Below are 16,222 nucleotides of genomic sequence, written 5' to 3'. Positions count from 1 at the left end.
AATATTTATTAATTGTAGTTAAAAAATGGAAGGCACGTTGTTGCGATTGGATGATGATCATATTCCGAGTTATTTTGCCCATGCGGTAAGAATACAAAATTATATTCTTTTTAAATTTATGAATATTATGAATTCGATTATATATTCATTAAATTATCAGAATTTATTTAAATAATTTTGAAATAGTAGTTCAAGTTTTAATGGTTAGAATTTATTTTTTTAGGAAAATGATCGTATATTAGAAGTTTTTATTCGCAACAAGATGGAAACACCGAGGTGTATCTGGCCATATTTGTCTGTGGATTGATTCAATTACTTAGCAAAAATTGAAGGAGGTTGTAAACTTGAACTCACCCTGATTTATGCACTAATTGAGAGATGGAGGCCAGAGACACACACGTTTCATCTACCATGTGGGGAATATACCATTAGGCTAGAGGATGTTTCAATGTAACTGGGGCTCCCAGTTGATGGAACTACCATTTGTGGTGTGGCAGATGATGATTGGGAGGTTTATGCAGGGAGTATCTTAGAAGTTGTCTGCCTAGTTTCAACGGTGGCCAAATAACATTAGGGTGGTTGAAAAATGAATTTAAAGAGTTACACAAAAATTGTTCGAATGACGAGGCAAAAGCATTTTTCTGGGCATATATACTACAATTCATTGGAGGTATATTGATGCTTGACAAACATCGGAACCAAATCCATTGTATGTGGTTGAGGTACCTGATCGATTTTTAAGTAGCTGACACATTGAGTTTGGGGTCCTTAGTGTTGACATTTTTGTTTAGAGACGGACTATGAATTATAAGAAGACTGATATTCGTGGTTGTCTCATGTTTCTCCAATTGTGGGCATAGTACTACATGTCTTTTTATGCCCGATCGTGAATGAGTCATATGTTTTTCCGTTATTTTCAAGGTAACAATAGTAAATTTATTTTTAAATAATGTTTTCGATTATTATAGATTGCCATATATATATATATATTAAATAGTTGGTAAAGTAATAGGAAAAATTATCGTGATATCCCATAATAATTACAATATATTTGATTACTCATTGACCAGAAAGTTGGTGTAGAGGTATGTTTTTTAGTTTTAATTTTTTATTTAATTGTATTTATATAATTTGAATATCATTTTAATTTTGATAAGAAATCTATATTTTTGTTTTAGTTCAAATGGTTGTCATATTTGGACGACGAATTGAGGTTTTGCATCTCGCCTAACTTGAGTGGGATATTAGATGTATGGGTGGCGGTTATACCCCTTATGTTATGCTATTATTGAGTGGCATTCAAATAATTGTGTTCTTCGTCAATTTGGGTTTGCACAATTTATTCTAGAAACACCAAGGAACCTCGACAATATGCATAACATTGATATACGAGGCAAGAAAGAGATGAATTAGTTGGTGAAGCATAGAGAGTTGTAACACCCCCAACCCGTACCCGACCTGAATACGAATCTGAGGTGTCACATTGACTTTTCAAACTTTGACTCTTGACAAAATTCAAAGAAAATTTAAAACTTTCATTTAAAAATAAAAACGGTTTATTTATATAAATTGACCAAAATAATCAAAATTGATCAGAGCATATTCAACTCAATCAATTAGTACATGCCAACTATAACTTTAATAACCAAATACACTTAAATCATCATTTTTCTGATCTCAAACTTTGTAAGGGAGATGTTGACCTGTTTTGCTCTTCTTCGCTTCTATTATCGCTTTTGTAACCTACGTGTGAAACAATCACACGCTAAGTCTATGACTTAGTGAGGCAATAAACATATAATGTAACTATAACTTGTAATCATGGATGAACTATTACTGTTATCACTCATACCCTTATTCATGTAACAAATCCCTATAACACATATGCAATATATCATTACATGTAAGAACATATATACAAACATATACTCATCATTTCCATCATTAGCCTCGTTTCATTATCAATATCATTATTATTTATCTCACTTCGTATATATCCTCTTATACCTAGTATTTTACCCCACATTTGACTCATTTAATCATACAATCCACATATCATCATATAAATCATATAATACAATTCATAGCACAAAAGCATACAAATCACATGTAATATGTTTGTTGTTATTTCTTTATTAGCCCATGTACACATGTGAGAACTATAGATATGTGAGTCTATAGAGGTTGTGTACAAATGTTGTCACCACAACTCGTATAAATGCACATAAGTGCCACGTAGAATTGCACCGAAGTGCCACGTAGAATTGAACCGAAGTGCCATATAAAATGTCTCTAAGGACCACGTAGAAAATTCCTTAAGAATCATATACATATACAAAGGATCAAGTATGTGTCTCAAAAGACATCACACATGTTCCAAGGAATACATATATGTCCCGAAGGACTGCGTAGACCCTCGACTCTTGGCATACCAACTATACCCCTAGCTCTCATAACACATAACATGGGCATTATTATCTATGTCATTTCATATTCACACATTCATAACATTTATCTCTTATTGCATGTCTGATCTCTTATAATCATGTAATCACATAGCTCTTGTCATTTCTTGTGAAATCATACATATCATGTAAGACATCTCAGACATGTACACACAAATCACTTCCATATAATTCACAGGATTTATTATCTCATAGATCATATCACATTTTCATACAATTTCACAATTCATTATCATATATGGATATCACATTTGTACTTAATCACATAGATAATGTTATATAGCATTAAAATCCCACAATTCCTATTTCATAGCTTATATATTGTTCTTATATCTTTTTATAGACATATAAACACCTAGATCATAATTCCCTAATTTATTGTACATAATCATATCATCATTTATATTCATAACCCCTAGCTCATATTTTGTTCTCTTATGCTTACATAGATCCTATAACATATATTGTAGCATACTAACATATATCACTTATATAAATTCATTTATATACAAATTTCTTATATTCTCTTAATTCAACTTTACATTACTCTTATAACCTTTTCCTATGACTTTATAGATCTTTACCATGTAATTTCTATATCATAGCTCATCTAAGCACAAAAATCTTTCTCATACAGCTTATCTCTCATATGATTATCATTATTTATGTACAAATCTCCTAATTGATATTCTATTTTCATATTATCCTATAAATTAATGCTAGTTAGTTTATCTCACTTTTCATTTAATACTATAAGTAAATTATAATAGTTTCCATAAACTTGACTCATGTAATTTATGTTTTGCTATTATATCTTCATCTAAACATATATTTACATGTTCATGATCACTTAACTTATTGTCTTTCTATGGTTATCACATACAACATTTATTATTATACATGATTCGTGACCTTATAACTTATTTCACATATTCATACAACTTATAAGGTTCACATATAGTTACATATTTCATTTCCATATAACCCATATCATATAAATTCACACCTCATAACATATAATATGAACAAAGCATATACACATAATACAAACTTAATCATGCTTCTATTCATGCAAACATATAAAATATTGGAAACAGACTTATCGCAAGTCTAATTTCCATATAATAATATGCACAATCTAATAATATGCACTCACCTTGGCCTCACTAAGTTCCAATCCATTTTTATGATTTCCTCTCTTCCGATTGAATCTTAACTTGATGGTCATACCGTAACTTGTTTGTGCTCGATATATTTGACTCTTGGTTTTCACGCGTGAAGGAAGAAGAAAGATGAAGAGAACTCTGGAACTTCTTTTCCCTCTTCCCACGTGGTTTTATTATCTTATAAGGGAAATAAAAATATTCCTTATCAAATGACCATTTTGCCCTTTACTTAATCTAATAATTAATAACCACTTTTATGATTTATTTCCAAATAAATCATTGAACTAATCCATTGTTCTACTCTAGTCACCAAATTCTGAAACTTTACAATTTGATCACTAACCCGATATTGAGAATGTTACAAATCTCTTATCCTTTAAAGAAAATTCGTCCTCGAATTTTCACTGAACATATCAATAAGAACATATCTTCTATTGTTCTCATGTTACCTCCTTTACTTAATATTTCCTTCCTTTATTTCTTCAATTACATTTTTCCTTTATACATTTATCTACTGTTACTTATCATATAAACAGTAACCCATAACCTCAATCCATTTATGTCTTTTCTTTCCTTTGACCTTTCTAAAATCCATATAACGTCACTCAGTACAGTAACATCCATTTTCATCACTCAACTTCATAAATTCATCTCTAACTGCCTTACAATAATAACCAAATTCGTTTTTCATTATCATTTAACCAAAAACACTACCTTAAATCTTCTTCCAATGTAATTAAACATATACTTTACATAATCAAACAATCTTTTCACATCACCTTGCACATTTTCTTACTTATATATCAAAATTATCATCTACGCTTCCATATAACCTTTATCGTATCTGATCCTTTAACTCAATCCCTTTCATTTCTTTACTCCATTATTCCTTTATTTATTCCTTATACACAAATCATACTTTTCCTTTCATGTTCACATACTCTTGTCCTATCACCTACACTCATCTCTGTGTATCAATCTTCATTGCATCCTCATAACTTTGATAACCCCATTTACTTATACAAAACTTTATTCTTTATCATTTCTTATACTTGTGTTTTCATTCCTTAAGGTTTTATACAAATACTTATCTCATTCTCGACATCATAGCTATCTGATCAGAATACACAACTATATTCAGATTCACATCATAATTGATTAACTCAACTTTACCTTCTCTTCCAATCTTATAACTATATCATCTTTACTCTGACAGTTAATCAATAACATCTGTCCAATCTAGGGCACAAACCCTAGTCAACCAATCACATACATCCTTTTCAATCGAAATTATCTCAAAATTCGTTTACTTAACTTGTCAATTTCACCTCCATTCTCATACATCCTATAATTTCCGTTGTTCAACTAAACATTCTAACTTACTTTGTCTTATAAACTGATCATCGATATACCCATTCCTAAACTCTTCTTATCAATCCTCATCTTTACTCAAATATACAAATCCTTATTCCCTTTACTATACCACAATACTATGATCCAAATATACAGCTGTATCCAGATCCATTTCATATTTGGTTATCATATCTTGACAATATCTTATAATCTTATACTTCCAGTACATTCCCATCACATATTCTTGTTAGCCAACGCTAATTTTTTCCATCTTGACTGCAAATCCTTATTATATATACACTTCCTTATACACAATATTATCCCTTTGTTTCAAACTCATAAGCTCTAACTTTATACATCTTATACGCTTGTCACTAATACACTTATTCTTGAACTCTTTTAGCAATTCTCACTGCATCATTTGATCTTTTAACGCTCTTATGGTGACACTTGTTCACCATATTCTATATTATCCACGTACTAACAAAACTAATCCATATCGCTTTTCCGATTCAAAACAATAAAAAAAAATCTTCTATCACTATTCTAATATGATTTCAATCTTCTGAAATCAACCTTTAATCTTATAAGACACTTTCTGAGGTTTTCGCTCTTCATCCTGCCTGGCCAGGGCAGGTGAATTGCTATCACCATCAGATTTGTCAATTATCGATTCATTTCGATAATTTTTATAATCAATTTCTACTATATTATACAAATCTTATTCTATTGGCAAGACATCATACTCCTTATCCTATCAGATTAGAAATTTTCACTCTATGTTGGCATGCACACATTTTATGACACTTTGGACTTCAGTTTATTCCGAGAATCGGCTAAACCTTAGCTCTGATACCATTAAATATAACACCCCCAACCCGTACCCGACCTGAATACGAGTCTGAGGTGTCACATTGACTTTTCAAACTTTGACTCTTGACAAAATTCAAAGAAAATTTAAAACTTTCATTTAAAAATAAAAACGGTTTATTTATATAAATTGACCAAAATAATCAAAATTGATCAGAGCATATTCAACTCAATCAATTAGTGCATGCCAATTATAACTTTAATAACCAAATACATTTAAATCATCATTTTTCTGATCTGAAACTTTATAAGGGAGATGTTGACCTATTTTGCTCTTCTTCGCTTCTATTATCCCTTTTGTAACCTACATGTGAAACAATCACACGCTAAGTCTATGACTTAGTGAGGCAATAAACATATAATGTAACTATAACTTGTAATCATGCATGAACTATTATTGTTATCACTCATACCCTTATTCATGTAACAAATCCCTATAACACATATGCAATATATCATTACATGTAAGAACATATATACACACATATACTCATCATTTCCATCATTAGCCTCGTTTCATTTTCAATATCATTATTATTTATCTCACTTTGTATATATCCTCTTATACCTAGTATTTTACCCCACATTTGACTCATTTAATCATACAATCCACATATCATCATATAATACAATTCATAGCACAAAAGCATACAAATCACATGTAATATATTTGTTGTTATTTCTTTATTAGCCCATGTACACATGTGAGAACTATAGATATGTGAGTCTATAGAGGTTGTGTAAAATGCTGTCACCATAGCTCGTATAAATGCACCTAAGTGCCACGTAGAATTGCACCGAAGTACAGCGAAGAATTGCACCGAAGTGCCATATAAAATGTCCCAAGGATCACGTAGAAAATTCCTTAAGAATCATATACATATACAAAGGATCAAGTATGTGTCTCAAAAGACATCACACATGTTCCAAGGAATACATATATGTCCCGAAGGACCGCGTAGACCCTCGACTCTTGGCATGCCAACTATACCCCTAAATCTCATGACAAATATCATGGGTATTATTATCTATGTCATTTCATATTCACACATTCATAACACTTATCTCTTATTGTATGTCTGATCTCTTATAATCATGTAATCACATAGCTCTTGTCATTTCTTGTGAAATCATACATATCATGTAAGACATCTCAGACGTGTACACACAAATTACTTCCATATAATTCACATGATTTATTATCTCGTAGATCATATCACATTTTCATACAATTTCACAATTCATTGTCATATATGGATATCACATTTGTACTTAATCACATAGATAATGTTATATAGCATTAAAATCTCACAGTTCCTATTTCATAGCTTATATATTGTTCTTATATCTTTTTATAGACATATAAACACCTAGATCATAATTCCCTAATTTATTGTACATAATCATATCATCATTTATATTTATAACCCCTATCTCATATTTTGTTCTCTTATGCTTACATAGATCCTATAACATATATTGTAGCATACTAACATATATCACTTATATAAATTCATTTATATACAAATTTCTTATATTCTCTTAATTCAACTTTACATTACTCTTATAACCTTTTCCTATGACTTCATAGATCTTTACCATGTAATTTCTATATCATAGCTCATCTAAGCACAAAAATCTTTCTCATACAGCTTATCTCTCATATGATTATCATTATTTATGTACAAATCTCCTAATTGATATTCTATTTTCATATTATCCTATAAATTAATGCTAGTTAGTTTATCTCACTTTTCATTTAATAATATAAGTAAATTATAATAGTTTCCGTAAACTTGACTCATGTAATTTATGTTTTGCTATTATATCTTCATCTAAACATATATTTACATGTTCATGATCACTTAACTTATTGTCTTTCTATGGTTATCACATACAAGATTTACTATTATACATGATTCGTGACCTTATAATTTATTTCACATATTCATACAGCTCATAAGGTTCACATATAGTTACATATTTCGTTTCCATATAACCCATATCATATAAATTCACACCTCATAACATATAATATGAACAAAGCATATACACATAATACAAACTTAATCATGCTTCTATTCATGCAAACATATAAAATATTGGAAACAGACTTATCGTAAGTCTAATTCCCATCTAATAATATGCACAATCTAATAATATGCACTCACCTTGGCCTCACTAAGTTCCAATCCATTTTTATGATTTCCTCTCTTCCGATTGAATCTTAACTTGATGGTCATACCGTAACTTGTTTGTGCTCGATATATTTGACTCTTGGTTTTCACGCGTGAAGGAAGAAGAAAGATGAAGAGAACTCTGGAACTTCTTTTCCCTCTTCCCACGTGGTTTTATTATCTTATAAGGGAAATAAAAATATTCCTTATCAAATGACCATTTTGCCCTTTACTTAATCTAATAATTAATAACCACTTTTATGATTTATTTCCAAATAAATCATTGAACTAATCCATTGTTCTACTCTAGTCACCAAATTCTGAAACTTTACAATTTGATCACTAACCCGATATTATTAAGATATACATCAGTACAAATTCTAACTTAAATTTTTCTGTTAACATATACATCGTTCAATCTCTCAAATGACAACGATGTTATTAAGATGGTTGATTCTTTCAGTCAAAATTCAAACTATACTATATAAATGTATGCCACTTTTGTTGACTTGTTTTCAGTTCAGGGTATGTCATTATCCTTCCACTATAGCTTGCATGAACCAATTAATCAAGTTAATAGTCCAACTCAAACAATCTGTAATGATTTCACATCATTAATAGCTAACCCACCTTTTGTTAGCATACCATCAAGTTCCAAGGGAAGGCATTCATTTGCCATTTTTCCGACCTCCATATGGAGATGTCTTCCAGTTCCAGGGGAGACATTCATCTGCCATCACATTTGACCTCGATATGGCAATGTCTTCCACATAACACTCAATTCATAACTCATATGGTGACATCACTTCAAGTTCTGGAGGAATGCATTCATATGCGAACTTGTTCGAACTAAACATCGGAGTCACAGATAAACCCTCATCTCCTCCAGAAAAAATTTTTTGTGGGCCAATAGCAGATGGTGTTGAAACTGGATTATTCCTTGAACCCTAGTCACCACAATTCAACATGGACTCTAATGATGATGCGGATGAAGTTCCTACAAATATGGTACAATACGAACCTCCAATACACATGTATAAAGTTGACTATGATGCGATGTATGAGCTATAATTTCTCTATATACCTCATCTTGGAGACTATGGGAGGCATTCATCAGTTAATGATGATGATTTATATCACGGGATGGATTTCACATATAAATAAGAAATAATTATGACAATTAATAATTACAACATTCATAATTCAGTTCAATCCACGATCGATCTACCATCGAAAAATATGTATGTTATTGTGTTCAACATGATAATGTCCGCAATTGGATAGTTCTTGTTTTAAAGAAGAATAAGACCGAAAGATGAGAACTAACAAAATACAATGGGCCTCATATATGTTGTGCACATGGGATCAACCAGAACCATCCAAACTTGGACTCTAACGTGATTTGCCAAGCCATCATGCCTTTGGTTAGAGCAAGCTTCCACATACTGTTGATTTCTGCAATACAATCTCAATATGGGTACACCGTATCTTATAAAAAAAGCATGAAAGGCAAAATAGAATGCCATTATAAAACTACACAACGAATGTGATTCATCTTACAACGAACTACCAGTTGGTTTAACCTGGTTCAATGGCTGAATAATGGGACAGTAGTTGTGTGTGAAACTCGCCATATCTACCATAATGATCGGGTTCTTCGAGATCGATGTCAATTCCAATGGGTTTTTTGGACTTACCCACAATGCATTAATACAGTGAAATACTATAAACTCGTTGTCCAAATTGATGGTACATTCTTGTATGGAAAATACAAACAAGTTTTATTATTATCATTTATCCAAGATGGTAATCGTAATATTCTTCTCGTTGCCTTTAACCTTGTTAAAGGAGAAGATACAGAGTCTTGGATTTTTTTCCTGAGATATCTACGGTTACATGTTATCACGAGGGAACGTATTTGTATCATTTCTGACTAAGGAGCTGACATCAAAGCAACAATGGACTCTTTGGGTCCAATGTGGAAACCCCCACACGTCCAACATAGTCTATGTATCTGACATGTTACTACAAACTATCATGGCATATATAAGAATAATGATGAACGACAATTAATTATACGTATGAGTATGTTACATTTTTCTCAATTTCATTTCTCACTCATTTTTATACTAACTACTTCATTTCGATTAGGTTACAAACTCTCACCTCAAACGTTTGAGATTATGTTTCAAGAATTATGAGAAAAAATATAAACATGGATACCATTATATCAGTGAAATTAACAAAGAAAAGTGGACAAACACATATAATGGTGGATATCGATATGGACTTATGACAACCAACTTGGCTAAGGTAATCAATTCAACCTTAAAGGGAACTCGTCATTTACCAGTAACTATTTTAGCTAAAACAACGTATTTTCATTTGGGTCAACTTTTTTCAAAGCTCGGGGGACAAACTCTTACTTGGATACAAAACGGTCATGTTTATCACCCACAATTAGTAGCAAACCTGCAGCTAAAGTTTGCAAAATTAAACATGTCCTTAATAAGTTTTTCTTGCACCCAAGAATTATTTCACGTCACAGAAATGTCACAACCTCTGCAAGGGATTGAATCTTTCAGAGTTAATCTACAAGATAGATGTTGTGACTGTGGCTTTTTTCAAGCTTTGAAATATTCATGCTCCCATGTCATAGCAGCTTGCTCATTTTCTCGTCAAGACTATAAGCATTATGTATATCCCGTATACCAACTTTCAAAAGTATTCAATGTATATGAATATGAGTTTCCCCCATAGGTAATGATAAATACTCAAATAAGGTTCACACTTAGCCTCCACTTATACCAGATCTGGACTTATTAAAGGAGCCATGTTGTCTAAAATTCACTCGAATTTATTATGATATGGATATTCGAGAGACGTCAAGACAAAACATAAAATATGGCCATTGCAGAAACTCTGGCCACAATAGGAGAAAATGTTCACCTCTTTCATCATCACGTAATCGTTGACCACCATTCATGTAATCATATTTTCTAATATTTCAACTTAGATTATTTCATTTTCTTTTAATTTCAATTAATTTGATTTCGGCTTGTTTATTTTACAAGATGACCTTTTCGTATATCTATATTTTTTTAATTAAATGTTTAACATTTATTTCTTACAATCTAACATACAATCAACTTTAACTCTAAACCCTACTTTAAAAACACAAACATTCTAATATACAATCAATTTTAACATTAAACATCTTTAAAAACCCTAAACCATACAAATATAACACCATAAATCACTAAAAACCCTAAAATCAAATACAAAATCCTAAAATCACTTTAACATGAAATCCTAAGCCTAAAACCTCGGGTATGGGAGGTGTGTTCCCTATGACGTGTCATTCAAATGAGGCATGTTTCCTAAGACACGCCATTGATAAAACCCATGGAATGAGTGTTTCATGCGATGCGCCTTCCCTCCCCTCAGCTAAGGCGCATATCTTGCAATGCGCCTCCTTCTCTCTCATGAGAAAAATATATTAGATAGGGAAATAGTTAGGTAAGGGTGTTTCATAAGTAGTATTTTTTAATAGGGTGATTTTTTTGTCAAAAATCCCACCATCTACTTGAGTTTAGTCATTTAGATTTATTTTTTTTATATAAAAAGCATTAGTTTTATTAAAAATAGAAAAATCTAAAATTACAATGAAAATTTACAAGTATGACAATAAACATAAACTAAATTATAATTATGATATTTTCTTATAACCATTTACACAAAAATTAGCCACTGAGACCACATAAGCACAAAAAAAAGTAAAAGGTTAAAAAACCTAACTAAAATGTTCGAGCAAAATAAAGATACAAATAAATTTGACTGCAACAAAAAACGAACAACAAAAGGAGATAAAACTATTGAAAGACCATTAAAATCGCAAGTCAGAGTCAAATGACGTGAGATAACTATCCACGAACATAAAATGCATATCCAAATCAATATAAGGGTCCAAAGTAGGGAAGATCAACATGATAACAAATAAGTGTCGTCTTGATCAGTTGTAGCGATGTCAAACCCAACCCTGAGAAAAAAATATAAATGAAAATAACAGCTAAGCAACCAAAAACTACCAAAAGGCAAAGAAAAACGTTTCATAAAGACAAAGATAAATGTGTCATAAAGGCATAGATGAATGTGTCACAAAAAAAGAATTATTCTTATGAAAAAAAAAAATACAAAATAAATAGAAAAGACAACCGACAGTCAGCAATCAGCATCAAAACTAGTACTAGCCCCGGGTAAACAAAATCAAAGAAAAAAAATTCGATTTGATCTATAAAAATGACACAAATAATACAGAAATGAAAGAGGACAGAGAGAGGAGTGAGAGAGTCGTTTAGGTTTAAAATAGGTACATTTGTCTTTGTTCGTATTAAATATTAATTAAATTGTTGATTCTTTAATTTTTAATTTACGTTGTATGAACCAAGTGATCTCTATAGTAAAAAATTGTTGTTATTTATTGAGGACCCAATTTCCAACACATTAGATACCAGAAGTGTGAGCATTCAATGTTAAATGGTTGAAAGCTATATTTGAACCGATAATACCTTGTACTTAGACTAATTAAAAAAATTATGTCATTAATTATATTAGTGTTGATGTCAATTTCAACATTGAACATCATTCTAAATCCAATACAAATAAAATTCTAAACATATTTTTATATTACATAAATAACTCAATAGATTAGGAAATAATATTATTAAAATTTAAGAAATATTTTTTAATATATCAAATTAAAACTATTTATAGGATAATTATACAAATATTTAAAATTTAATCATTACATTTAAAAGAAAAATACTATATGCTAGTATTAATACCTTAAGCTTACAACTAGGTTGGTAGAAAAATATTAGAAGATTTGTTTAAAAATATTTAAAATTTAAGGATAAATTTAAATTTTGAGATATTGATTGGAGGTGTATGAGGAAATTAACCCTTTATTATATAGGATAAACTACACCTTTAGAACCTAAACTTTCATTTTTTTTCAAAATCATACATGTTTAATTTTAATTTCATTTTAATACCACCACCATTAAAAACTTAACACGTTTAGTACCTAAATATTCATTTTTTTCAAAACTTAATGTTAAATTTTGAACGGGGTACTAAAATGAAACAAAAACTAAAGTTTTTAATGGCGGATAATAAAATAAACAAAAAAAAATAAACTTTAGTATGATTATGAAAAAATTGAAAGTTTAGGTGCCAAAAAATATTAAAATTGATAGTTTAGGTACTAATGTAGTTTACCCAATTATATATATAGTTTGAATTAGGTTTCCAGTCTTAACGTGAACCAACCTCTCTCCTTCCACTGTCTTTCTTACAAACTTCCTGTATCTGTATAAACTCTTTTTAACCTCTCGAATTTCCATTGAAACCCAATACATACCCTGAATCCTTGTTTTATTCAGCTTTTTATTTTATTATTCTTTTACAATGGAGACCAAGTCTCGCACTCTGGAGATCACAATATTGTCAGCAGAAGACCTGAGGATCGACAACAAACCGGTCAAGAAGAACGCCTTCGTCGTCGTCTCGATCGACGCTTTCAACAACAAGGGGACGAAGATCGACAGAGAAGGAGGGAGCTACCCCACGTGGAACGACAAACTGGTGATGGAAATACCAATGCAAACACGCTTCATTACCCTACAAGTCAGGCGTCGCAGGGGCTCTTCGGGAGGGGAAAAAACCGTGGGGTTTGCGAGAATTCCGGTGACGGATTTCATCGGAGGGTACTGGCCGGAGACTTGTTTGCAGTATTTGAGTTATCGGTTATGGGATCCCAAGGGGTTGAAGAATGGGATCATTAATGTTTGTTTGAGATTAAAAGAGACTTTTCATGATTGTTCTTCTCAGGCTGCTGCTGCTTCAGCTGGGAGTATTGGACTGGGAATTCCCATTGATGGACGAAGAGATTTTGCTGTCGTTGCTGGGATTCCAATATGGAATGCTTATCCATCTAATGCTTTTTTTAGATGATTTGGTTTTTTTCTTTTCGATTTCAAAGTTTTAACTTAACTCATTTCAGATAAAACTCATTGTAATAAATTTTTTTATATTTATAAGAACTCAAATTCGAAACCTACTAAAATAAAATCAAATTGTTTATTACTTAAACATAATCACGATTATTTTGTGTTAGATTGAAGCAAAAATTGTAAAAGGAAAAAAATGCATTTATAAATAGCAACGATTTTATGTGTTATCATAGTATCCGACACTTGTTGACATATTTATTACATTTTTTTATAAATAAATAATTAAATTATTATTTAATAATTATTTTTTTATTTCTTATTTTCTAAGGACATAAATATGAGTATCATAAAGTAAAGAGTAAAATACACAAATGATCCTCCGACTATAGGATAATGCTTTATTGAGTTCATTAACTATTAAAAGATACAAAATGGTCCCCTGATTATAGGATAATACTTTATTAAGTCTCTCGACTATTAAAAGTTACAAAATGGTCCCTCGACTATTCATTATGTTCCAAAATCGTCATTTTCCGTTAAAATTTTGACGGCGGTCTGAGTTGTACGTTAACCTTCTGATTGTCATATCTCAGTCAACATGTTAACGTTCAGCTCAGACGACCGTTAATTTTTAAACATGATTTTTAACAGAAAATGATGAGTTTTCAACATAATGAATAGTTGAGTGACTATTTTATAACATTTAATAGTCTACGAATTCAATAAAATAACTCCCTATATAGTCAAAGGATCATTTTATAACTTTTAATAGTCAAAGAACTCAAAAAAAATATCTTGTAATCGGGGACAATTTGTATACTTTATCCTAAAGTAAATATATATGTACACTCATTTGTTATATATATAATTCAACCATCAACACACAATTCATATTATATATATATACAAAGACAAATAAACAATAAGGAAAAGGAATACATAATATATGTTACAGAAGACCAAATCTAATGAGGCTAATTCCAACATGTTTTTAAAAAGTCAAGCTGCCGGTCGCCAAATTTTCCACGGAAGCCGCCGTATTAATAAATTTGATAGATTTTAGTACGTTGACGATGGTGAAATATCGGCTCTCCTTCTCTCTTCTTTCTCCCCATCTTCCTTTGAAATAAGAGCCGGTTATCTAGAAACAGGATCCATCATGGGATATTTCCTTGCCTTTAAAACAACTGTTAGTAAAATGGAAAAATTACGCATGTAGTATTTAAACTATCAGTTTTGATATGTTTTAATACTTAAACTTTTATTTTTTTTTCAAAAACATACCTGAAGTTTAATTTTTTTATTTCATTTTAGTACCCGTTGTTAAAACATTTAGTTTTTATTTCATTTTAATACCAATTCAAAATTTAATGTTAAGTTTTGAAAAAATTGAAAGTCTAGGTATTGAAATGAACAAAAACTGATAGTATAGGTATTAAACGCATTGAGTTTTAACTGCGGGTATTAAAATGAAATGAAAACTAAACATTAAGTATGATTTTAAAAAAATAAAATTTAGATACTAAAAGAGACTAAAACTAATAGTTTAAGTCTAAATGCGTACTTTACCCTAGAAAATATTGCTTACTAGGGCTGAATATCGCTTATGGATCACACATCATGGTGTTAGGCATGTCGGTCCAGTTTTAAGAAAAGTGATTGGGTTCACCCAATGCTCCAAGTCCGAAACTATTAGCAAGAAGAGCCAATTATTCATTGTTTATGTGTTTTCTTTTTAGTTTAATAAAGATAAAAGGACACCAGAGGTTAGGGGTGTGCAAAATTACCTGACCCGGTTGACCCGATCCGTCGATCCGGATAAAAAAATCGGGTAATTTTATTAAAAAAATACTCGGCCGGGTCGGGTACCCGGCCCGACATTTTTCAGGTCGGGCCCGGGTCACAAAAATTAATTTTTCCGGGTACCCGATTATGGCATTTGATTATGTTATTCTTCAGACTCTGTACATTGCTTTTCTGTTACACTCGTTTATTCTGGTAAACTGGTTCTCTTTTTTGGTACATGTAAGGTACATGATATTAACTTGTGGCATTTCCTTTTGTTGTTTCTTAGTAAAGAGTTGAAGTTAAATAGTGAGCATTGTTTTAGGGGATGTTAAAATAGCCATCTAATGGAGTTTTCACATACTTTGGCATTGTTCATTATCCATTGCTAT

At 31.0% G+C, this 16,222-nt stretch overlaps 1 protein-coding gene across 1 annotated transcript; it reads left to right on the top strand.

The window, feature by feature from the left end:
• The first annotated feature begins 13,410 nt into the window (after window positions 1-13,410).
• Window positions 13,411-14,046, top strand: LOC120131117 (BON1-associated protein 2-like). Its single transcript, XM_039148198.1, has one exon. It carries the CDS (start codon window positions 13,501-13,503, stop codon window positions 14,044-14,046), a length of 546 nt encoding a protein of 181 aa, XP_039004129.1. The 5' UTR covers window positions 13,411-13,500.
• Window positions 14,047-16,222: the final 2,176 nt, after the last annotated feature.

Source organism: Hibiscus syriacus, unplaced genomic scaffold (genome assembly GCF_006381635.1).
Source record: "Hibiscus syriacus cultivar Baekdansim isolate YM2019G1 unplaced genomic scaffold, ASM638163v2 tig00110549_pilon, whole genome shotgun sequence".
In the NCBI taxonomy this organism is placed as follows: domain Eukaryota; kingdom Viridiplantae; phylum Streptophyta; class Magnoliopsida; order Malvales; family Malvaceae; genus Hibiscus; species Hibiscus syriacus.
The sequence above is the reverse complement of the archived record's forward strand: the minus strand, read 5'-3'. Positions and strand labels throughout refer to the sequence as shown.